Source organism: Neopelma chrysocephalum, unplaced genomic scaffold, assembly GCF_003984885.1.
Source record: "Neopelma chrysocephalum unplaced genomic scaffold, ASM398488v2 Primary Assembly neopelma1_44, whole genome shotgun sequence".
Taxonomy (NCBI): Eukaryota; Metazoa; Chordata; class Aves; order Passeriformes; family Pipridae; genus Neopelma; species Neopelma chrysocephalum.
The window spans coordinates 19,238,826-19,263,437 of NW_020897703.1; the positions used below are offsets into that span (position 1 = coordinate 19,238,826).

Consider the following 24,612-nt stretch of genomic DNA (forward strand, 5'->3'; position numbering starts at 1 on the left):
CGGGGCGGGGCGCGCGGCGGAAGCGGCGGCGGCGGCTGCGGGCGGGTCGGCATGGAGCCCGCGGAGGGTCCGGGGGCGCTGGGCCTGCACGGCGACGAGGAGATCATCGAGGTGGTGGAGCTGGGCCCGCCCGGGCCGGGTGAGACGGGGCGCCCCGCGCCGCGCATCGGGCAGGGCCTGCGGGGGCTCCGGCCTCTCCCGCCGGGGCACTGGGCGTGCTGCGGCCCCGCCCCAGTGCCAGGCCCGGCCAGTATATCCCCTCGGCCCGCGGCCTCTCCCCTCGTCGCTCCCCGGCCCCTTGCCGCTCCCCTGCGCCGGTCTCCTGGCCGCGGCGGCGTCGCGCATCCTCCCGCTGCCCTATCCCGCGGGGTTCTCCCCGCTCCCGCCGTGCCCCCAGCCGCCTCGGGATGCCGAGCCGGGCGGGCCGAGAGCCGCGCCTTGACCTTCGCCCTCTGCAGATGACCTGGCCGAGGAGATGGAGGACGTGGACTTTGAGGACGAGGGGGCAGACGAGCCCGATGCCGAGGCTTGGGATTCGGAGGATGACGAGGGGGTGGAGGATGGCATGGAGGCGCAGGACGACAGTGAGGTCACGTTCTCCCTCCACTCGGGTGAGTGCTGGGGCCCCTCGGGACCTGCTCCCCCCTTGGCTTTCCCCAGAGCCAGGGGGTGCAGAGGGCCTTGCCAGGCTGCTGTCTCCCAGCCTTCCTGGGACAGCCATCAGGACTCGGAGCTGCCTTGGGTTTGTTTTTGCCTTACACTCTGGCAGAGAAGCTCTTTGGGCCTCCCACCGTGGCAGCTGGCCCTGAGCTCAGCAGACAGCCTGTGCTGCTCCTCTCCCATGTGAAGAATCGATTCCCACTGGGTTGGGTTGGGAGTTCAGCTCACTGACATGGGGTTTGGATCCCCTGGGAGTATCAGGTGAGGTGAGATTGGCCCCTGAGCAATGTAGCCTGTCTTTACTCTCCTGTGAAGCTTCTGTTTTCTGCGTGAGCCTTGACCCCAAGACCAACACACTGGCGGTGACCGGCGGGGAGGATGACAAGGCCTTTGTGTGGCGCGTGAGCGATGGGGAGCTGCTGTTTGAGTGCTCAGGTGAGCCTGAGGCTGTGCCATTGAGAGTTGTGTCCCTTCCCAGCTGTGTCTGTCTGGGAGCTGTGCTGGAGCTGTCCTCTTGACCCCCCTTCATGGCTTGGCCTGAGCAGTCTCTGTCCCCTGATGTCTCTAGGACACAAGGACTCAGTCACCTGTGCCGGTTTCAGTCACGACTCTGTGTTTGTGGCCACGGGTGACATGTCTGGGCTTATCAAAGTGTGGCGGGTGGATGCCAAGGAGGAAGTGTGGTCCTTCGAGGTGGGGGACCTGGAGGTGAGTGGTGGAAGCCCTGGTGCCATGGGGAGCTCCTGGGCCAGCGAGGGGGCGACACCACCTGTGATGCTGCCTGTCCCTCTCTCTGCCCAGTGGATGGAGTGGCACCCTCAAGCCCATGTCCTTCTGGCGGGCACGGCTGATGGCAACACCTGGATGTGGAAGATCCCCAGTGGGGACTGTAAAACCTTCCAGGGCCCTGCGTGCCCTGCCACGTGTGGCAGGATCCTGCCTGATGGTGAGGCATGGGGGCTCTCTGGAGTGGGGAATGTCACCAGCTCTGTAGCAGATGCACACCCCACTGTCACCATCTGCCCTCCTGCTTCTGCCAGTCTGTGCTGAGTGGAAAGTGGAGGGAAGAGGGGGGCTCTGTCCCCATGCGCTGTCTCTGTCTCACCCAGGGAAGCGGGCGGTGGTGGGGTATGAGGATGGGACCATGCGCATCTGGGACCTGAAGCAGGGAACTTCGCTGCATGTCCTTAAAGGTAGGGAAGAGGTTTATCACCTGGGGTGCTTCCTATCTGGGGAGCGGCCCCTTCCAGTGGGCTCCAATCTCTGCCTAGGTGGAGAGGTGGCATCCTCCAAAGCCACTGGTGGCTGCTCCTTGCTGCTGGGGTGCTGGCAGAGGCGGCAGGAGGGTGGGTTTCAAGGCCTGCTGGGTCTCCGTGGAGATGACACACAGAGCTCATGCCTGCTTCTCACCCCCCAGGCCAGGATGGCCACCAGGACCCCTTGACGTGTGTGGCCAGCAACCAGGATGGCAGTTTGATCATGACGGGCTCTGTGGACTGTCACGCCAAGCTGGTCAACTCTGCCACAGGCAAGGTGTGTCCGTGTGGGCAGGGCAGAGCCAGGAGCACTGGGGACCCCCCAAGCCCCTGTGCCGGGCCAGGGACAGAGCCAGGAGCGCTGGGGACCTCCCAGGCCCCCCGGCTGGGCTGGGCTGGTGCACAGCCATCGGCAGCCGGCAGGAGGCGTCCTCGCGCCGTGGGTGGAGCCGAGGCTGGGTGGTCCCACCGGGCTCCTGGACGGAACTTTCTCCAATGTTTGCTCTCAGGAGCTGAGGATTTGGGGCCGGGTCTTGGTCTGCTGGGGATGCAGGCTTGGTCCCGGGTAAGGAACGGGACCTCTGTGCGTCTGGATCCCCTTCCCTCCGGGGACTAGTCAGCTTCCCTCCACACAGGTGGTGTGCGTGTTCAAGATGGAGAGCGTGGCCCCTAAGGCACCCATCGGTGAGGGCGAGGAGGCAGAGTCCAATTCGGTGGAGTCGCTGGGCTTCTGTAATGTGTGAGTGTGGGGACAGCCCCTCTTTGGTGCTAGATCTTACAGGGGTTGTCAGAGACAGATCCATTTGCATCCTTTGTGCTTGTTCTGCTGCATTTCTCTTGCCTCCATTCTCCCTGGCTGGATGTGGAGATCCTGGATCACTTAGGTGTGAGGACAAGGGACACCGGCTGCTCAGTCCTCCTGGCAACCGTTGGGTTTCTGGACTAGCCTGATGGACCACTGTTGGACCGGGATACCCTCCAGACACGGCTGTTTTCATGCCAGGACATTTTCTTCCTTATTAACCTCGGGCTGGTTGCTGACTCTTGCTGTCCCGTTGGGTTTCCTGATTGGGGTGTTTCATGGCTCCGGCCATTGGGTTGTCCTTCATATTCTCAAGACACTGCAGGCCTCAGCCCAGGGTTTGCCTTCAACCTGGATCCTTCACACACTTCCATCCCTGCTTCCCGTAGTCCCATGTAATGCCTGTTCCCCTCTCTGCAGGATGCCACTGGCTGCTGTGGGCTACCTGGATGGCACACTGGCTATTTATGACGTCTCCACACAGAGCCTGAGGCATAAGTGCCAACACGAGGTACGGCCCTACCCCCTCTCCCTAGGCCTGAGAGGTGGGCTTTGGGCCTGCTGGAGATCTCTCTCAGAGCCCAGGGGCCAGTTCCTGATTTGTGCTTCTCCCTCAGCCCTGGGCTTCCCCAAAGGCAGCTGCAGTCCCTGCACAGAGGATGTGCTTGGCCCTGGGGGCTGGCTGTCCTGTCTGTGTGGATGGCAGGCAACATGGGAGGGAGGAGGGGATACGAGGGGGGAGCTGAGACTTAGTGGAAGTTCCCACTGTGTCCCCCCTGCCCTAGTCCGGGATTGTGCAGCTGCTGTGGGAGGAGAGCTCGGCCGTGGTTTACACCTGCAGCCTGGACGGGGCCGTGCGGCTCTGGGATGCCCGCTCGGGGAAGATGATCAGCGAGTACCGAGGGCACTCCGCCGAAATCCTCGACTTTGCCGTCAACAAGTGAGCAGGGAATCCCTAGACTCCTTCCCTGCAGGGTGGAGGGACCAGGGGTGGCAGGGGCCTCCAGCCTCAGGAACTCACTTCACGAACTGTTTCTCCTTTGGGTGCCCTTGGGGTTTGGTCCCAAGGTGGGGACAGACACAGGTCCACGCTGAGACTTGAGGGTCTCAAGGGGGAGTGTGGCAGTTCAGAGCTGGGCCAGGGGTGTTGGTTAGGGATACTAGAGGTCCCCAGCCCCATATCTGAGCCCTGTCTCCCCGCAGGGATGCCTCCATTGTGGTGACCACCTCTGGCGACCACCAAGCCAAAGTGTTCTGCGTCCAGCGCCCCGATCGCTAGAACTGTGCCAAGGGATGGAGTCCCGGCACTGCCCGGCGGCTCGTGTACAGAGGGATGATGGAGATGGTGTCACTACCCTTCTCCAGCGTGTGCTTTGTAATTTTCCAGCCTGCCCTGCTTTGCCCTCCCCATCTAGGGGCCAAGCCTGGGGTTTTGTATGAAGATGACTTTTAATTATATAAATTATTTCACTTAATTGGATGCCATCTACTCTGCTTGTTGAGCTGAAGAGGACCTGGGGAGCTGTGCTCCCTCCTCAGGGATCTCCCTGGCATCCAGTCATGGCCTGAGGATCAGAGGCAGAGACCCCCATCCTAGCTCTCCCTGATAGGGGGAAGGAGGGAGCCAGGGTAGGAGGGAAGGGTGCAGATTGCTATTTGAGGGTAGGAGAATCATGCTCTGTGCAGTCCAGGAGTTTCCTAACAGAACAGGCTATTCCCAGACCTGGGCACAGTACCCCCACATTCAGTAGAAGTCAGTCATTTGTTCCACAGTACAGGAATTATCTCCCTTGGGGCTGTGACTCCAAACACCCCTTCCAGGGCAAGGCCACATGCATTCACAAGCCAAAGCCCCACAGCCCTTTAAGATAGAAAGATCTCCTTTATTAATGAACCCCAACAGTATTTCTTCAGATACAGGAGTTTTGAACTCAAATACTCAGAAGAAAACAAGTTAATATTGCATTATTCTCATAAGAAATACTGCAACTTATTTCTGGTAACATATTGCAAAGCGAAACAGCTTGAAAAGAAAAAAAAATTAAAAAAGAAAAGAAATTAAGTCAATCAAACTGGAATTAAAGTTTGTTTCTTGGAACGATCAAGTCCTCGCAAGCACAGCTCGTTTCTGCAGATTACTCCCCAAACTGTCGTACAGACCCCGATTGCTTGAAATCCTTATGAGCCCACAGAGGTGCAACATTAAAAGCTACGATTATCGGGTAGCAAGTGCCCCAACCTTCGTCCTCCACGGCAGCCTCAGTGACCCCGGTGTTAACGGGTTGTGAATGTCTTCCCCCTGGAAGGATGCAGAGAGAGGTCAGCACGGTCCCCAGGGTGGCTGTGGGGCTTGTGGTGGGGCACATGCTGCAGCTGAGCTTTCAAAGCCAGGCAGGCACTGCTGGTTCAGAACTCACAGGTGTTTGTGGCTGCAGATCCAGTGAGAGGGGCTGTGGGGAGGGGCTACCTTTTGCAGGGGGGACAATCCTGCCCCAAAGCAGAATGCAAAGGGGATGTGCCAGGACACACATTAAAAAAGGACACCAAGGGGCTCTGGGATTAGCAGAGGGTAAGGGACATGAGGGAAACATGTTCACAGAATTGCTCTCCTCCCTCCACTTCACTCAGCTGCTTATTCACAAGAGTGAGCCAGCCAGCACGGTGGCCCGGGAGCGCTCCTGGCCCCAGCCATCAGCTGGCCAAGGGCAGCCACAGGCTCTGAGGAGCTGCAGACACACCGGGCACAAGGACCCGATCCTGTACCCACAAACCCCTAGGGAGGACCTGGCTCCTCTCCCCTCATGAGGTGGAGCTGCCCCCAGAGCTGGCCAGCCAACTCTAATATAACAGGGGAAAAGCCCTGCAAATGCCACCATGGGCCTAGGGGGGAAAAACACTACACAATGGAGACAACAGGGCTCACAGGACCTGCTGGCACAGGGTTTTTCCACAGACCCAGCTCCTCAAAGGGCATGCAAGGCAGTAAGCTGTGGGTCACCCCCACAGCACCCTAGCTTTCCCTGGACTGCGGTATGCCAAGCTGAGAAGGAGCGAGCTTGCGGCTGGCAGAGAAGCCCAGAGCGCCAGGCCCTGTGTTGCCACTCACGTGATTGTTTTCATTTCTTTCTTCTCTGCGTCTGGACGGGCACGGTTCAGCACCTTGAGGAAATCTGACGTTTTCGCCCTCATACGCGTGTGAATATAGGCCTGCGTGTCATTAGGACAGAACAGGGACACGTCAGGATCCTGTCTTCATAGCTGAGATTTCAAGACATGTCAAAGCCAGGTCACTCTGGACAATTACCCTCATTTCTGTTGCCAGAGAGGAAATAAACCAGATCCAAAAGGGAAAAATCCTACTTTGCTGCTAGAATGGGAAGCAAATAGGCACTGCCTCTGCCCAAGAGCAGGGAGAAGGTGGCGATGCACCTTCTTGCGACCCCTGGCAATGCCAGACCCGAGTGAGTTCTCAGGAGGCACCCCTGCCCCATGCTCCTCCCCCTGCAGCACCCAGGTCAGATGGGCTAAAGCCACCCTGTGTCCCCCAGCCCCAGCCCTCATACCTTCGAGCACTTGATGTGATAGTGCAGGTAGTCCCGGAATGTGTGGATCAGGTTTATGGTGTTGTCTCTGGCTGCAGCATTGGTGTGACGGGGGAACAGCACTGAAAGAAGAGGCCAACACAGACCATTAGTGCCTCCTGAGGCTACCCAAGGGCTTCAGGATCCTGCAGTGCTGGAAACTTCAAGGAGTGCTGCTCTGAATGCCTGCCTTGTTCTCTACAAAAAGCCCTTTACCATGACACGTACCAAGATTAAGCAGCACTTAATCTTTATATACAAGGCCTAGGAGCACTTTTCCATATCTCCTACAGCAGCCTGGACACAGCTGTGCAGTCTGTGGGATGCAGGCAAGGCCAAGTGCCCAGAGACGATGGCGCTGTAGGAAACTGCATAACGCAGCATCGGTGCTTGGGAGACGCAATCGGAGGAGTCAGCAGGGAGGCAGACCAGAGCAGTCAGGCTGCTCCAACAATTTCAAGATCCAGTCTGCCCTGAGGTCTTGAAATTGTTTGTGGATCTCTCTCTGGCAGCTTGTAACAGAGACAGACTTGGATATAAGTAGGTGGCTCACTCTTTCCATCAGCTGGTACTCTGCTAAGTGTCCCAGATCCAAGGGCTGAAAGAACTTCTTGTTTGGGTAATGATCTCACCTGAGACTGTCAGATAAGATAACTGGGAAATTGCAATCTCAACAAGCATGAAGTATGTGCCATCCCTGCCCTGCCTTTAGACAGCCCTCCCACAGCTGACACCTGCTCGGACCTCAGGACCACCATTCAAGGAGCACCCTCAAACAGGGCAGTGCTAACTTTACCTTTCTCTGCAGTGTCTGCTCATCTCTAAGCTCCAAACTACAGGAATGCTGGCCTAAAGACGCATCCAACCATCACCCCCAACTTCCCTGGAAGAGACCTATCCCTTGGAACAGGGCAGGGTTTGGACTCCTCAGCACTGCTGCCCAGGGGGAAGTGATGGCTCTGCTGGCCACCACCTCTGCAGGCAGGAGAAAGTGGCTCATCAGTGTCTGGCTCACAGCAAAGAGGCAGAGCTGGAGAAGCAGAACTCACTCATTGTCCCACTGCTGCTCTCCAATTGCCCCTGCTGATCAAGTACTGCACAGGTGCCTGCAGCTGGATAACCTACAAATACACTGCATTAAACCTTTCACAAGAAACCTCAATTTTACAAAATATCACAGCAAAGCTACCCTTCCCTTTGCTCCTAAGTACTGAACTTATTTTGTAGGCAGACACTAAACAGCTCACTGTCCACTTCTGTATCTTCTTGCCCACAGCAGAGTTGAGGTGGTCTGATATAGAAAAGGGACACTCCAAAGGGGGTGGACAATACAGAGTGCAACTCCAGAGTCCCTGCAGCTCCCAGTGACCCACTTCAACACTCAGAGAAGGTGAATTCCTTTTCGTTTTTCATGCAGCAGCAAGAACCTCTCTCCTCCCGAGCATGCCCAGGCCTCAGAGCTGCCTGCTTACCAAAGGTGATGTAGCCAATATTGTCGCCAACGGCCGCGTCCGTGTCTTTCAGCTCCAAGGGTGGCTCCCTGTGGCTGAAGAGCACCTGTGGGGCTGTGTGACTGGCCCGGCGACCCTCCTTGAACTCCTGAACAAGATAAAGTGAAGGTGAGTCTCACTGCGACCCTTCAGCAACATGCTGGGAAAGCAAATGGGGTTTCCTCACTCCTACAGGGCAATGAGCAGAAGGTTGCCCAGCTTTCCCTGAATGGACAGAGTTCATCAGGTCAAACATCTGGAAAACAAGCCTTTTTCCCAGCAAAACCAGCCCCAAATGGATGGTTGTCCTGGGTTTATACATGGCTCTAGTGCAGCCCCTCAGCTGGGTTGGCTTTCAGTGTCACGCCCTTGCCATGGGTGTTTTGTGGAAGGGACACCTCAGTCTGAGCAAGCACACAAGACGGCACAGCTCCTGCTGGAAAATCAACACCATCAATGCTTCCAGTGAAAGCGGGCAGTGCCCATCACCCCAGAGGAACGGAAATTCTCAGGGAGGGTTGCAAGGTCTCCATCACACGCAGCATAAAGGCTCTGCCATTTGAGAAACCATCTCCCACCAGGAGCCTGCCCAGGCATCAAGAGGCACCTGCAGGGTTTGAAGCTTGTATGTGAAGCTTGCTCTTCTTAACGCTTCTCTACCCCTTGAAACTATACCTTCAGGCAGGGAGATCCCTTCCCCCATAGAACCTCTGACAGCAGCACAACTCCCACTTCACATGAAATGAACTGTCTGCATTTCAGGAATTGTAAGGACCCTCCCTACATGGGGCTGGGAATGTCCAGAGACCATTCTCCTGCCCCAAGGCAGGGCAGCCTCCCCTCTGCTTCACTGACCTCCAGCCCAGCCTACACATTATCAGCCACCCTTGGCCTCTCCTCTCAGCACAGCTCCCCCTGGGAAGGGCAGGAGCATCCATGTCCCTTTTAGAGAACGGAGTAGATCACTGGGATTTCCTTAATGAAATGCTTAGCTTGCACTTCTGCCTGCTTGTGCCAGAGGGTGAAATGGTTCAAATGGCTTCACTGGTTAGTCAATAGTCACATTTTCTCCATGAGAGCCCAGATGAGCAGCCACCATGCCCGGCTGCCTTATGCAAGAGCAATAGCTGGAGGGAAGGAGCCAGAGTGACTCAGAGTGGAAATTCTTGTGGCTGGGCAGAGACAGGGTTTGCTGCTGTAAAAACCAAGAACTCGGGACATGGAGACTCCGGGACAGCCACTGCCTTGAAGCCCTGCCATTTCCCCAGGAGCCTCACTAACCCCATTTTGTACACATCATGCCTCCTTCCCTGTTTTAAAAGCTGAATTCCAGGCTGAGGGATATGCTGGCGGAGAAAACCTCAAAGCCAGAGCAGATGCTCTGCCTGTAGCAAATGAACACAGTGAACAGAACTGCAAAATAAGACTTCCATCACAACAGACCCTGTTCTGATGATGCCCAACACAGGTAAACTGGTATCCACCAAACTGGGCCAGTAACTTGCTGTTCATGAGCCTGTCAGCTGCACAGTCTGGCACCCCTGAATAGGTGGGTTAAAGCTCTTCTATCCCTGGAACACCCTGCAGGGCCCTGCTCCATGGCCATGGCCATGCAGGAGGCTCCCCAGGAGGTTCAGCAGACACGAGTGAGGCGGGTCAGCAGCAGGGATGAACACACATACCAGCACGCACTGAGCCTCCCCCAGCTGCACGCAGATGTTTTAATCTCCACAGGCTGCACACACAGGCTAACAGACATGCAAAGTGTTCACTACAAGTCTCTCCACGCTTTCCAGCTAAACAGCAGTTGCAAAAGTCAGCTGAGTGCAGAAGTACTTGGCATTAAAACTGGTTCAAGCCTGCAAATACAGTATATTCATAGCTCTGAAAGACTCAAATTCGAGAGCTGCCACACTGAGCTGCCGAGTCTCTCTGTAGCATTAGCAGCAAGAAACTTCGAGGTGCAGACAACTCTCACCTCCATCTCAGGCATGGCATGACATTGTCTCACCCTTCCTCTCTCTTTACAGCCTTCCCACCACGCTCAGCTCCTCAGCTGGCACTGGTGATCCCTACACCACAGCCAGCCACACTACGGTGCGTCAATGTGGGGACTGAAGTATTTACTGTGGTCTTTCTCATCTGTAACACATAATATGTTTGATTGTCCAAATAAGCAAGACTATTAATAAAACAGATGCCAGTGCTAGAGCCAGGAAAATACACTGCCTGTGCCTATAAACATGTTCTTCCATCCCAGTGCAGCATGGAGCCCTGCAAAGCATTTACGTGCATTAAACTACCTTTGTGCTCACTTCAGCAGCTTATTTGGCAATGCTGCTTCAAGCAAGAAGGCACCTGAATCGAGGACCAGACCCTTTCCCTGTAATTCAGTTTCCATACCTGCATAAACACCTTTCCGATCACCACGTCATCGTCGTCCTTAAATACTGTGCTGAACACAACTGTGACACGGTCCTTTTTCGCCTCAACATACCTGCAGGTGGGTGAGAGAAGAGAACCCAGATGTGAACAGGAGCTAAGAAGATCAACTGGACAAGGAAAAAACTGTATGACAAGGTCAAGAAGACAGAACAGCCTTTCACAGGCCTGGCTGCTGAAAATTTCCCCTCCCCTGCGACAGTATTTGCAGGGAGCAAAACATTTCTGTTGGGAGTGGCCAGTTCCTCTCCTGCATGCTGCCACAAGTGCTGTCACTAACAGAGACTCTTGTGTAACATCCCAGTAGCCTTAGGCATGAGCATTACCCTCACTGGATACTTGTGGAGCCTAGGACAAGCCCTTATTACCCTACCAAAGTACCGAGCAGTAGGATTTCCTGACTTTCCATCACAACTTACAGCTGTGAGCAGGAACAGAGTCCTGACTGCTGTCCAACGCCCATGCTGCTTGGTTTGAACACTTACATTGTCTCATCGTCCCTGTAGTGGATGACTGCTCTTTTTTCTCCTTCTTTGCCCTCTTCCTGGAATTTGAAATACTTCTCAAAGACTGAAGCAAAGCAGTTGCGCTTCAACATGCCGGCTTGGTGCACAATAGCATCCTTGTCTGCAGGAAGGTTCTCCAGGTCGTAGAGCAAAGAGACATTGTAACCTGGGAAGGGACAGCCACCAACCTTAATAATCTACACAGGGCCTTAATGAAGGCAGAGACATTTTCTCTTTAAAGAGACACCTACAGTCCCACCTTTGCCTTAAATCCTCCCAAAAGCCCCAGGGGTGAGTAGTTCCCACTCCAAGCATGGCCAGAAGCCATGCATGAACTCGGCACGTGGTCATGGCAACGCTCCTGGGGCTCCTTCCTGAGCTCCCAGACACACGTGCTGGCTGAATTGCTCCCAAGTTTTTTGCAGTGAGTAGGAAGAGATATTGTCACAGGTAACCATGGTTTTCCTGTGTCTCACAAAGCTTCTTTGAGAAGAACAAAGACCCAAACCCTGAGGAACAGAGGCTTCCTGGAGGAGGGCTGCATAAAGAACTACTGCTTGTTCTGCAAGCTACTTCAGCCCTGACTTACCTAAGCCACCTTTTAAATTGCCATTCATTGTACAGAGAGCCGCAGATATCAAGCTCTTCAAGTGCAGCCTTCATATAAGCATTTCTGAGCATTACTTCAGTAATTTTGGAATTGCATTCACACACACACACACACAGAGTAAACGTTATTGCAGGGTTACCTGATTCAGGATTTACCAAGTAGCTTCCATAGACTTTCTTCAATACCTAGAAAAGAAATTAAACATTGAGAGCACAAGCTATCAAGAGTTGTTTCTTCCTGCACAGCCTAAGCCATGTTTGGCCTTCATTTAGAAATATCAAATTACATCGCCTGCCTCCCCTAGTCTAAGTGAATTTGGACAAGTATTACGCCACCAACTTCTAGTACTATTGGCTGCTCCTGCTCTAGGGAGAGCTCCCTGAATATCACTGATAGGGGACACGCTACAGGACTCAAAACTGGAACTTTTTCAAGTTCCTGCTAGTCTTGAGCTTGCACGGGGAAGAAATCCCCTTCCACATAGCAGAGCCTGACAGAACAGATCTGAGGGCTACAACTGTTCCTCCCCTTCAAAGGCAGATGCAAAGTGTGCCCAGTCCCTCTCCTCATGCGACAGCAAGTTCAGAGCAGGGGTCAGGTGCACCGTGGCCCAGCGATCACCCGCCCTGTCTCAGCTTATTGCACAGGACAGATGGGCACGGAGAGGAGACTGCCAGGCAGCTTGGATGGCTCCCAGAAGCAGAACCGCCTACGACACAGCAAAAACCTTTCTTCAGACATAATCACTGCTGAATTTTACATCAATGGCAATTTCCAACTGAGCCATAGCTCTATGTCAATGAGGGGGCCGGGAACAGGAGGTATTTCACAGGGAAGAACATAACAATGCTGTGGCAGAACTGACCCTCCTGGGATGACACCCACTACCACGTGGAAAGGATGCACAGACTCTCTGCATGCGAAAACCTCTTCTCAGCAGAGGGCCTGCCTGCAGCAGCCCAAGAGATGCCCTTAGCAGGAACCCCACTCTGCATTCTTCACAGTGCGGTTTCACAAAAAAACAGAGCAGAAACAAGCTCCATCGTTTCCAGGGAAGTACAGAAAGCAAAGAATGTAATTTCTATTCAGTCAGCACTTCCAAGGAGGAAGTGCTGCAAGTCCTGCAGAGATCCAGTTTCCCTCTAAAAGTTTAGAAGTTGCCTTCTACCATTACCACAATGGCTGCTGGCGCACAGTGGTGTCAGCCACTCGACCAGCACAGTGGTTCTCTTGGGATCGCACACTGCACTGATCCCCACTAAATATGCTGGGAGGGCTCCATCATTTGGGCTGCCTGACACTCCTGTTTGCCAGCAGTAATGCCTTCAGTAGCAGACAATGCTGCTCCTAGAAAGCTCTGCATACAGGAACCAGGAAAGCGGGACACTCAGTCTTATCTGTTCTGACTTAGGTAAGTCTTGCAGCCATTTGCAGGAACTCACTTTGGGTTCAAATCACCTGTTTCTCACCTGACTCAAAATAAACTGAGGGAGCAGTTTCCTTGTTTTCTTCCAAGGACAGCCACCCAGAGGCAAAAGCCTGTTGAAGAGCCTTGGGTGAACTCCATTCGCTACCATGTGGAGATTTGAAAACTGACTCAGGAACTGAGTCACACTTCCTGCCTCACCACCCAACCACAGCTCAGAGAGGCTTCTTCTTTCTACCATAAATGGCCCTCTGCAGCCACAGCCCATTCAACAGGAACTGAGCCTGCAACTCCTCACGGCAGCAGTGAAAAGGGAACCCATCTGCAAATCAAGGTCTGCATACACAGCAGGAGCCCAGCACTTGCTCTCAAGTGTGGTTAGAGTAGTAAGAGAAGCACATGGGACCTCAGATCTGTCTTGGTGCCTTCCTTCACTTGTGGGCTCAACACACCAGTCAGGGAAACTATTTTCTATATGGTCAGGGTTCACACTAATTTGGACTTGCAAAATTAGTGATGCCTTTTGCCTTTCAGGCTGTAGAGTCATATAAGATGACTATTTATTCATGAGAGAGTGTGAAGACACTTGCCCTTGTCTTCCTGCAAAGTGGGACTCCTGGTTGGCACAGGGCTGCTCCTTTGATCAGTGTGAGATGGGAGCGCAGATGCTTCTCTAAGGGTCAGATGTTGGATCCATCAACATCGCAAGAGCATTGCTAACCCAGTATTTGTAGGCATTAGGCCTGGAGATGCTTGCTTACCTCATCAGCACCATGTTCCTGGAGTTCCTTGTAGAATTTCAGAGAGATACTGACCATCACTTTTGTCTTGTCTCCATTGGGGTTTGAAATATGGTAAAGGACTCCATCAAAGTCTAAGAAGCAAGCAAGAAAAATGTGAGGGGACCGGAACCAGTTTCCATTTCTGAGGAAGGTTTTCCCTACACATTCTAGGAACTCCAAAAAGCAATACTATTCCTATAGCTCCAGCCCTCAAACATACAGCAAGAGAGAAACCCGCAATTAAGGAAAGTGGCAATGTCATGTAGGGAGATCTGTTATCATTCACAGGGCTGAAACAGTTTTGACACCTGTCCCTCACAGAAAGCTTTAGTGTCATTAGCATCCCTGGCAAATCCACTTGTGCTCAATGCAGGAGGATATAAACACGCAGAGACGGGAACCTTCTGGATGGCCAGCACAGAAAGTGACTGACGTGCCCACCAGGCCAGAGCTGCAGCCTGGAGGAGAAAACATCTCTGCCAGCAAAGGCAGCTCAGCTGCTGCCTGCTGTGACAGCTTCCACTTCACTGCAGAATGGGCAGGGAGGCCAGGAGGCAGGGAAAGGCAACCTCCAGCTACCCAGCAAGCTCCACTTCCCCATGGAGCTCTACAGCTTACACAGGCTCTTGATAACAGAAGCAAAAAAATCCGTTGCTGAATGAGCACTTGAACTTCCTTTGCATTTCTCTTCCTGGAGAGCAAACTTCAGGTGATGAATTAATTTTGCCTGTTATCCTGAGCCAGCTTCCTATCAACCCAAACCAGATGGTGCTAAAGACCTCATAACAGGGCACCAAGGGCAGGACTGGAGAACAGGCAAGGTAAAAGAGAAGAGCTATGTAGTAGGGAAACACCAAACAAAGCTCTGCCACCACTGAACTCACTGCTTTGGGGAAGTCCCAGGGAAGGCAGATAGATTGAGAAAATAGTGGGGCAGCCAACAAAGCCGCAGCTCTGGGGATACTGCAGTGTCCACACCGTCTGCACCTGCCCAGCAGTATGGGTTGAGGTTGGGCAAACCAGGTGCAGCTGTGGGCAGACTGTTTGAGCCAGTCCTTTGTTCAGAGAAGTCAAGAGAGCTGCAGAGCTTACCTGCAAATGTTACTTCTACTGCCTCTGGTTTATTTCTAAAAAGCAAAGAAAACAAAGGAGATGAGAACTCAAATAGCAGCCTCCAAGCTGTGAAGGAAAGAGGATTAATTTCCAATGCCTTATTTCTCACAAGCAGCTCTTCCTGAAAACCCTCCTATCTCCTGTTGTTCAACTAGTACATAACCTTAAACAAGAGATCTTGGATTTCTCCTCATTCCTATAAGCATGAGTTTTATCCCAGATGACATAAAATAGACCTTGAAGTTGGGACAGGTTGTTATTATTTGTAATTTATTCATAGATTTCGACATCACAGATTTCCAGTTAGAACTGAGAAAGCTGCTCGTCACTAAGAAGTTCGTTTTCACAAGTGCACTCTCTGTACAGATCAGCCATAACACAGGTTTGAGGTCAGAGGCTCTTTTGTAAGGTCCTGCAATACCAGTTCATGGAAGGGGCTGAGTAATCCTTCCTGACACCGTATCCCCTTTCCCATCAACACCAGCTCTGCAAATGCATTGATATAAGTCACTTGCAGAGAAGACCCCTTTTTCAAGTCCAGGGCTAGGAGCAAATCACAGAAGGAAACTGTCCAGGAGTGAGTTTCATTCTGCCCCCCTTCCAAAACACCCCAACACTTTGCCAACAACCTTTGCAGGAAAAACTGTAGCTCTGGGTTTGCTCTAACACTGCCCTGAGTGGTCTCTGGGATCCCTCAGCAGCAAGGCCCCTCGCAAACCAAAGGCACACCACATCTTACACTGTGACTATGAAGATTAAACTACATCTTAACAAACCCTATTTCCAGGTTGTCCATGATCTGTAGAAGAGTAGGATCCCATGAAAGATGTAACTGCTTCTGGAAAGTAATTTTTTGGGACTGGCACTACATAATGGCTTTCACAACTCTGAGGGGACTGGTCTTATATAGGTCACTCTCCAGTAGGGAATGATGCAAAAGTATCTCCACTGCTGAGTGCAGGGGTGGAAAATGAGCAGGGGTAAAAATGGCAGTCTGATACTGTTGTTTCACACCATATCTCCACTTATCTTTCAAAAGTGGGTGGTAATTAACAGAGTACAGGCTAATGCTGCTGATAACATAAATCTAGTCTCTAACAGTTCATTCATACCTGTCTGAACCAACATAGTGAAATAACTCCTCAAACCAAAGCCCGTGATCTCAGCTATGTTGCTGCTGCTGCCCAGAGACAAGCTTCAACCTTTTTGCTTAAACTTGTTCTGTCCACACACTCATATAGTGCTGGGTACTGGCTACACCTCAGTAAATACACTGAGAAAGGGGGAGGGAAGTGATGATTCAATATATACTTTCCCAAATCATATTCTGTAAGGATTTAAATGATTTTATCTCAGCAGAAAATACTGTTCTTTCATCAGCTTTTGTGCAGTCAGCCTTGTTCCTGGAAGGCAAAAATGATCACAATGTGCTAAAACTCAAGTTGGGCAATACAAGGGAGACTAAAGCACTGAACATCACTGATCCCAGACCATGCACCCAGTCAACATTTTACTCTAGTGGAAAGGGAGGAATTAATCCCCAAACAGAGATCCTAAGTAGAAATGATGAGGTGTTACTGCTTCTTATAAGTGACTACCTGTGAAAGGCAACAGCTCTTTTTTGTCTGAAGACTGGGGAGCCTCTGTCTTTTGTGCCACATCCCTGAAGATAAAAACCGCACACTTGAAAGAAGCAGTGCGAGTGCACCCAAAGCAGGTCCTTTAGTTTAAGAGTTGTGCCAGCTACCTGTGACCTCTCTTGCTTTCATCTCCACTTCCCAGCTGGGTCTGAGACAGGCTCAGTGGACATCCCTGGTGGCACATTTAGCTCAGGCTCTTGGAAGGGGGAGCAATTCCCCAAGCTGCATCCAAGGCATTTCTGCTCACTGAGGACTGCTCAGAGCAAAGATGAAAGAAAATCCCACTGATCCCACTCGGTCAGTCGATGCAGACATGTTCTTCTTTTAGAGCACCACACTCAGACGTGGGAATCAGCCTGGATGGCAGTATAAATTTTTATAAAAAAAGAAACCTATGTAGGAAGCTTTAAAGATAGAACAGCCAGGCACATGAGAGCTAGGAATACTAAAGAGGACACATCCTTAAACCCCTGTTCCATCTTCTCAGAATCATGCCTTTCAAACCCCATTTCCCATGCACATGGAGCTGACACCTCCCTGAGCGCCGGCTCCCAGAACAGTCCTCCGAACACAGCACCTCCCTCCCATAAATGCAGGGAAGCAGCTGACAGCTAGCGCACTGGAGTGGTTTTGCCGAGAAAGGACAATTCCCTGTTTGCCCCCCCAGTATCCTGGGGGATGGTAGCAAGATCACTGGTCGCATTACTGAAGAAGCCACGTCCCCGGAGCCGGTTGATGGCTCTGCACGAGAGCCTTTGTTCTGCACACAAAAGCTCACCGCTAGCACGGCCGGTTTTGGGCCTGTCATCGCGGCAAGCATCTTCTCTTAGAGAAGTTATTTTAACGCTGATTTCCCAAGTGGCTCACTTCCGGTACTTGGGGATGCTGAGGAGGGGAGATATTTAAGGGAAAAGCAGGTAACTGGGCAGAACTTCGGGTGCTGAATATTCAACTGCTTCTCGGCACAGCCTCAGTGAAGCGAGGGCTCACGTGAGACGAATACAGAGCTCCTCGTAGCCACGCTGGCGCAGTCACCTACGGCACGGTGAGTTTTCTGCCTCCCTGGGCACACATCTGAGTAACCCAGGCCTGGCCTGGCCCAAGGGAGGACAAGGAGTGTGGCTGGGAGCAAAGTGAGCTCTCTTAGCCTTTCACAGTTAAAGAGCTTTACAATCACAAAGTTTAAAGTGCTTCTATTTATTTCTCTGGCTCATCTCACCATAACTACCCTGGCTACTTAAAACGTTTCTACAACAGAAAACCCACCCCTTTTGCTACCTGAATTGTGGTTCCCCCAACAAGAATTCCCCAGGCAGAAGAGAGAGGAGCTCACCAGCGTCTGTACTTTCTGGATGAGTGACAGTGCTGCAGGTCTCACGCACATGATCACTTCCCCTCGACCTTCCACCAACCCCATCTTCCGCTAACAGAAATAGCAGTGGAGATGTGCTGAACACCCTGTGGAGGCACAGCATGTCCTCTCTGTGTTCAGCCCTCCCTGCTCTCGCAAAGGCTCAGCGCAGAGGATGCACAGCACGCCTGGGACTGAGCCTGCACCACTGCAGGGTGGGTATCCCTTACTGTCAGGTTAGTGGCACAATCCCAAAGAGCTCTGCCTGGTCCAGCATGCTCCGGCATCCCGTGCCTCTGTGACGAGACCCTCCACACCCACAGTGGGAATCGAAGTTTAGCAGCTCAGTGCAGAGTGACTCTAAATCCCAGCCATCTGTAAGTCCCAGCCAGACTGTAAATCCCAACTGGGCAGACAGGAGTTCAGTATTTGGGGTTCACTTCTACCCCTGATTCAAGTCTCTGAGAAATAGACTAAGCCTAGCTAGGCTCAGAGGAATTCAGACAGAACAGCGCATCCACTCCTGGGGCAGAAAGCTGCTGTGACTCCTGGAAGCTCCTTACCCATCAATGCTACCTGAACCACAGCCTCTCCCAGTGATCTTCCCTGTTTGCTACCCTCTGCCCCAAATGGACAATAAAACCAGCTCCTAGCAGGAATAACTTAATGGCTTCTCTCTGCACTAAACACTGAATCCAGACCAGACCTTTCTGCAAACCTCTGCCTGAACTCTGATGCTAAAATGGCAGCTGTTCCCAGCAACAGCAGCAGTCCGTTTTCTGATAACACTTATCAGGTTTGAAGCCAAATCCACACCAAATCCCATCTGCCCTCTGCTTGTAACAATAAAAGACCCTGACAGGTTTTATGTCTTCTTGCCTGCATTCCTCCTATTCATCTCCAAATGGCTCCTACACCCTGTCTATCTAATACAGAACCAGCTCCAAATCAGATTTTTCATCCCAGCAGAACATCCATGTAGAGTCAGTGCCCGTAGAGAGACGCCAGTGAGCACTTAAGAGCAATAGCAAATCTTTTTTCTGACAGCATTTCCTCTATTTTGACTCTGAGAACTTCCAAACTTCCTTATTTTATTCTCAGGCCACAGATGCACTTAGCCATTTGTTACAATAAATTTAAGACCAATGAAGACTTACAATGATTATACAGAGCCTTCATCTTCTGTATTAAAAAGACCTAACTGCAAACTTGGCTGACAACCATACTGAAGCATTACCACATCACAATTAAGGCCTGTACCCAATAATGGAGAATGGCAATTATTTTAAAAGCTGCAGGCATGCAGATACTCTAATCTCTTGCCCCAGAGGAGGCGGGGAAAAGGGGTATTTCAAAGCTTAAAGCTTCAAGTAGAGCTTTCACATCACTGGAGTCAACACACAGTTTGGATAAAGTGAGCCAGATTCAGTGACAGACTGCAGGCTCTTGCTACAGAAAGGTCACCCCAATAAAAAAAATTATGAGCAGTGTCTAAAATTATCTGAACAGTGCCTCCACTTCTGAGCCCTGCTCAGCTAACAAAAGCTTCCCTACGTAAGCTGCAGGAGCATAAGCAATCAAAGAGCTCCCATGGCTCTGGCAGCACACCCACCACGAACTCGAGCAGGAGTGCTCTGTCAGGCACAGAGCAGTGTACAGCACCCCCACACATGCCAGCTCTCCCCTCTCAGTTAGGTGATCTCCTCATGCCCAAGCTTTTCCCTTGATATGTGCCCCATAGTCTGGAGGAGACTGGCTGGTAGGAAGGCAGTGGGATTCACAGCAGAGAAAGCACAGGTGGTCCTGCAGCACGGAGGCACAGGCAGATCCCCTTCCAGCCAAGTATTCGTTCCAGTTGTGGGTAGGTAGTCCACAGTTCCTCACTGGAGTGATCCAGAGCTGTGGCAGATCTCTGGGGAAGGGCCTCATTTTGCACACACTATTCACGGTATTTCTTTAGTATTGTGATGGATATCTACTCTTCTCTGGTGTCAAGCACTGGTGGTTGCAGCAAGAACCACTCTCTGAGGATAAAACAGTGCAGGCCCCTCTTGGGAACCCAAGATGAAAACTGAAGCTGGAGCTATGACAGAACTACCTGTGAAAGCATAACACTTTGCAGATCTGGCTTGTCTTCCCTCCTGTGCTATTTCTTGAAAGCAGAGCACTGCCTAGTTCCAGCCAGAGGTGGTTCACAATCCACCATTAATGCAGTCACTTTCCCTGGTGGCTGAAACAGGATGTGTTGTGTCTCAGAAGCTGTGCTCAAACACCTACAGCACCCTCAGTCAATGTGGACAGCCAGGGCGTACAAGTGCTGCCCATGCCAGCTGAACCCAAGGGTACTGCTTTCTGCCAGCACCATCGCCTGAGCACACCTCAGAGTCAGGCAGGTTGAGTTTCAGCAGGTGAGGTTGTGTGGGGGGAGATGTGCAGCTCCAGGCTGGGCTTGTGAGGACAATGAGCCAGCACCTGCCACTGCTGCTGAAGGAGGGAGATCTGATCCCTGCTCCGTGGCTGCACCATGGCAAGCAGTCGTCACACAATGAACGGCATGAGGAAACTCATTTAGGCTAAAAATACCCAGTTTTGCCTGTTTAATTTTAACCTAGGTCACTTCCCCAATCCTGTTTCCCTTGAAGCCACAAAAATGCCTCTGTCAGCAAGAAGGAAGGGGTAGCAGAGGAACAATCTCTGGTTTTGATGGGGCTGTTGAGGATTCCTGAAGCACCAGAGCCACGTATGGCCACAGCCACTCCTGCAGGGAGTTTCTTAGTGGTGCCCTGCAGAACTCAAAGCTCCTCTACCCTCCCAGAACAACCGACAGCCTCCAGACGCCCCTTGGTCTCCCCACTATGAACTCACTTTGCATGTCACATCACAAACACCAAGTTCACAGTGCCTGGTTTCACCCAGGGCTCAGCCTCGCTGTCTGAAAGGCTCAGCTCCGCAGCCCACAAGCGCCAAGTGACCGCAGGCGGGAAATACCATCAAGCAGGCGGGTGCAGCTTCAGCCCAGCTCACAGGAACTGCTCCGCACCAGGGAAGTTCAGGCTTCAGCTGATTTCCTATGCAGCTAATAGTCATGAAGCCCTGCAGATTTGTACCTACTAATAGCTGTAAAGAAACCAACAATTTGATTTGAGATTCTCTTCCCTCCACCCCCAACCCAGGAAAAGGCACACTGTTCTCCAACTATGCAAATTTGTTTTCTTTTGCACAGTGGGTAAAAAATAAGTAACGCTTTGAGACTGATGATTAATTTACCAAAGATTTAGGGCAAGCTATGTATGATTGGAAAATCAAACCCTGAGAACAAAGCCCTGTGCCACACTTTCACTGGGATCAGTTAAATTAGAGCAGGACAAAACTGGATAGCAAATCTGTTTTGGGAGGCTGTTCCTCCCTGGGTGCTAAACAGAACAAGTATTCACCAGACACAGAAGACAATAATCAAAATGTTTTACACTTACAGTGTTTGTGGGGTTTTTTCCTGTCTGTGTGGTTAGCAAAGGGAAGCAATGATGAGAAACAAAAACTTCCAACTGGTAGAGCTCATGCCCTCACATCACATTTCTATCAGAAATGGGAAAACCCACCTGTGGCTCCAGCTTCTAGGCAACTTCCCAAGTACAAATGAATTAGTGAAAAGCTTATGGAACAGTTTATTCTCTTGACACCTACAAAAGCTTATGAGCCACCCTTATTTCAACACACTTATTTCCATGTACTGACCAGGTATCCCCATGCTGCATCAGTTCAATGTTTGAAAGCTTCAGCAGCAAATTCCTAACTCAACTTATTTCAACAGACTCTGATAGGTTTAGACCTTTGTTCTAAAATGTGGTTGGTTTAAGAGAGTGGATTTAAACCAAGAAATTACAGTATTAAATAAAGAAAAAAACCAACAGATGCATTTAAGTCCATAATCTGTCACCACCTTGATCTAAATATCACCTTTCAATGGTGGCTGTCCAAGGAGGTGAGATTTCCACGGGGTTTGCCCACAAAACCAAACTAAATTTGAAATTATCCCATTTACAGGTGGATGCTGCCAAGCACCAAGGACCTTGTCAAGGGAGGACTCTCAGAGGTGGGTTAGGCCCTGCCTCAAGTTCTGCCCTCTATTCGAAGTCCTGCCAAGGCACTTTCCATGCTGGGAACCCCAGGGACAGCTGACGAACCTCCACGCAGAGCAGATTGGAACATACAATATACAACAATAGTGTTACGGCAGTAATTAGCTCCAAGTTCTAGACGTGACCTAGTTCTATGTGACATGGTGAAATGTGGAGTGTCTCCCACCTGACAGTCCAGAAAAGCTCTGTAGGGACCTGCCATACCACGGCCACACAACAGCCATGGGAAGCAGAGGGGAATGACATGGCCCATGTCACAGGGCAAGTCTCTGGCAAAGGATTTGGAAAGAAACCCCACCCTGTCCCACTCCCAGGCTGGTGCTGAAGCCACCAGGCACGCCTGGCTCCCGGAAAACCACTGTGGACAAATCCCTGCATTGCATCTGCTGCACTCCTGGGTTAGAGCAAATAATGCAAACCTGACTCTGCCCCAGTGTCCTGACTCGCTCCTCCCAGTCACTGAATCCTTCAAGGCTCAACCTTGCCCTGACTATCCTGACTTCTTCCCCAAGACACACCTTGGAACAACCATTACCAAAACAGTGAAGTACGTGAAATCCCTTCCTGCCTCCAGAATGAGCACCACAGGAATGAGCCCAGAGCTGTGGCCGTAGGGAAAAGAAATTTCACATGAATAAATACTGCATAGCACCCATTCCTTAGAAAAGTGAGAAAAAAAATGCACCTCACTGCGCTGCACTTGCCTGGACAGAAGGACCCCAAGCACAAGCACATAAGAAAATGCAGAAGTAAATAACTTCTTCACCTCCAGCAACACACTCACGACACAAAACTTATCTAGAAATGACATCTAAAGAACACAACATGCCATAGATGACTAAGAGGCAGAAGCAGAGCACCATCAGCTGCGCTACGGATCGATCCAGGAACAATTGGTACGTCAGGAAAGCGTGCCAACGCACAAGTGAGGTGGCTTTGCTGCACAGCAAAATGGAGACTTTGGGAGTCTGCAGGCTGGTGCAGGGCGAGCAACGCCAACTCTGCTCACATGGAGTCAGGGTTTTGGGGTGCATTTAAACCTGCAAACTGCCCCCTCCACATTCACACCAACACAGGGACACACACACATTGTTCTCTCTCCAGCGGGAAGAGTGCCTCGGTACAGACTTGTGATGGACAAGCTGTCCTGATGCACACTATTAACCTTGGTACATGCTGTACTTTCTAATGGATGCAGCTGCAGTGCCACAGTGGGCACCTGGGAGCTCTCTCTTCCCAGTTTGGTGCCTGTGCTCCAGGGAAACCTGTTGCACTAAATGATCAGGCTCAAGAAGAATCAACATCTGGGAGCAGCTCGGCTATCAGCAGCCCGTGAGACTATTTTATGAAAAAAACACCAAAACCAAAAAAACAACCTGAGCAAGAAGTCAACTGAGAGTGTGGGGAAAGCAGAGGAACTGACCTCTGTCAATGTTTGGCATACAAAAGGTTGAGAGCTTCAAAAAATCGCTGGAGAAAAAGGTGACACAGAAAAAGGCACCTGCCTGGGGGGGTCCTTTCCCGGAGCAGCCTGAGCCCCAGCCTGAGCAGGCTCCACCCCAGAGATAACACCACGGTGCTTTGACTCTCAAGGCTTTGTCTCCGTACAAAGGTGTCTCGAGCACCGAGCCCAAGGGCAGCTCGGTGGCACATTCATACGTCCATATGCAGGGACTTCCTTCCAAGCTAAGCTGTGCCTTCACAAGCTTACAGCCCTGGTGCAACACTCGCAGTAAAAAATCACCAGCTCCCCGGGGACTAAACTGTCCCAGCAGAGACGCAGGTGGAAACCAGACCCCCCCAACCCACGCCAAAGGCCAGGACACCCACCAGGCTGGCACCAGGGGCCGTGGCTAACCCGGGGGCCTGCATCCCTCCTCCTCGAGAAAGCAGAGAGGGAGAAAGCTGGAATGTGCTCCCCACCCCTAAGGTGAAAGGCCGAGGCCGCGACTCGGCACCACAGGCTTCCTGTTCCTCGGCTCCCCCCACACATTCTGTACCAGCGCTGTGGCACCACGCCGATGAAGTCTGCACTACCCAAAGCAAACACCCCTGCAAACCCACCTTCCTCCCTTCCCAACTTCCTCCTTGTTCAGGCCTTGTCCTCCAGCTCTGCCTCCTCAGCTCATCTCAACATTGCGATGTCCAACACCCTTCCCAGATCCCTCCTGCTCCCGCGGAGCTCCCTACTGCCCCATCAACCACCCCACCCAGCCCCACTCTCCCCTCTCCACTGTCTGTCCGGCTCTGCTCCTTTATTCCCCAAGCCTTCCCTCTGTCCATCCCCGCCGCCCCCAGCTCAGCTCCCCCACCCCGACCACCCTCCTCCCAGCCTCTGCACCCTGCAGGCCCCCACCCCGTGCCCGCTCTGCCCTCCCCGCTCCCCGGGTAGATCAGTGCCCACCGGCCCGGTGCCACCCCCCGTCACGCTCCAGCCCCCCATCCTGCCTTGTCACCATCCCCACCCTCCCCCGGCACGCCCCGCCGGCCTCTGCCCCGTGCCCGGGCGGCGGGCACAGCTCCAGCCCCGCTCAGCCGCCGCCGTGCCCCCGCCCCTCCCTCAGCCCGCGGCCCCGTCCCCGCCCCGCCCCGGCCCTCCCTGCTCCTACCCGGCGGCCGCTCCCTCGAACTTGAGCGTGAGGGTCTCCTCGATGATGCGGTTGTTGACCTCGAGCAGGATCATGTCGGTGCCGGGGGGGCTCTGGGGGAGCCGAGCCCGCTGCGCGCACCGGGGACCCGCCCGACCCTGCGCCGCCGCTTCCGCTTCGCGCGCGCGCGTCACGTCCGGCCCGGCGCCGCCGCGCGCGCAGGCCC

The 24,612-nt window shown here is 52.5% G+C and overlaps 2 protein-coding genes across 2 annotated transcripts; one reads left to right on the forward strand and one right to left on the reverse strand.

Annotated features, from left to right (window-relative positions):
* The first annotated feature begins 12 nt into the window (after positions 1 to 12).
* Positions 13 to 4,777, forward strand: AAMP (angio associated migratory cell protein). Its single transcript, XM_027678876.1, has 11 exons — positions 13 to 139; positions 459 to 611; positions 976 to 1,095; positions 1,229 to 1,368; positions 1,462 to 1,606; positions 1,770 to 1,853; positions 2,078 to 2,193; positions 2,552 to 2,655; positions 3,139 to 3,229; positions 3,504 to 3,658; positions 3,922 to 4,777. The coding sequence occupies exons 1-11, from the start codon at positions 52 to 54 to the stop codon at positions 3,995 to 3,997; spliced, it is 1,272 nt and encodes a 423-aa protein (XP_027534677.1). The 5' UTR covers positions 13 to 51; the 3' UTR covers positions 3,998 to 4,777.
* Positions 4,581 to 24,586, reverse strand: ARPC2 (actin related protein 2/3 complex subunit 2). Its single transcript, XM_027678877.1, has 10 exons — positions 24,408 to 24,586; positions 14,648 to 14,682; positions 13,535 to 13,647; positions 11,487 to 11,532; positions 10,717 to 10,903; positions 10,193 to 10,286; positions 7,772 to 7,898; positions 6,282 to 6,382; positions 5,825 to 5,925; positions 4,581 to 5,017 (listed from the first exon to the last, which is right to left on the reverse strand). Exons 1-10 carry the CDS (start codon positions 24,479 to 24,481, stop codon positions 4,993 to 4,995), a joined length of 903 nt encoding a protein of 300 aa, XP_027534678.1. The 5' UTR covers positions 24,482 to 24,586; the 3' UTR covers positions 4,581 to 4,992.
* Positions 24,587 to 24,612: the final 26 nt, after the last annotated feature.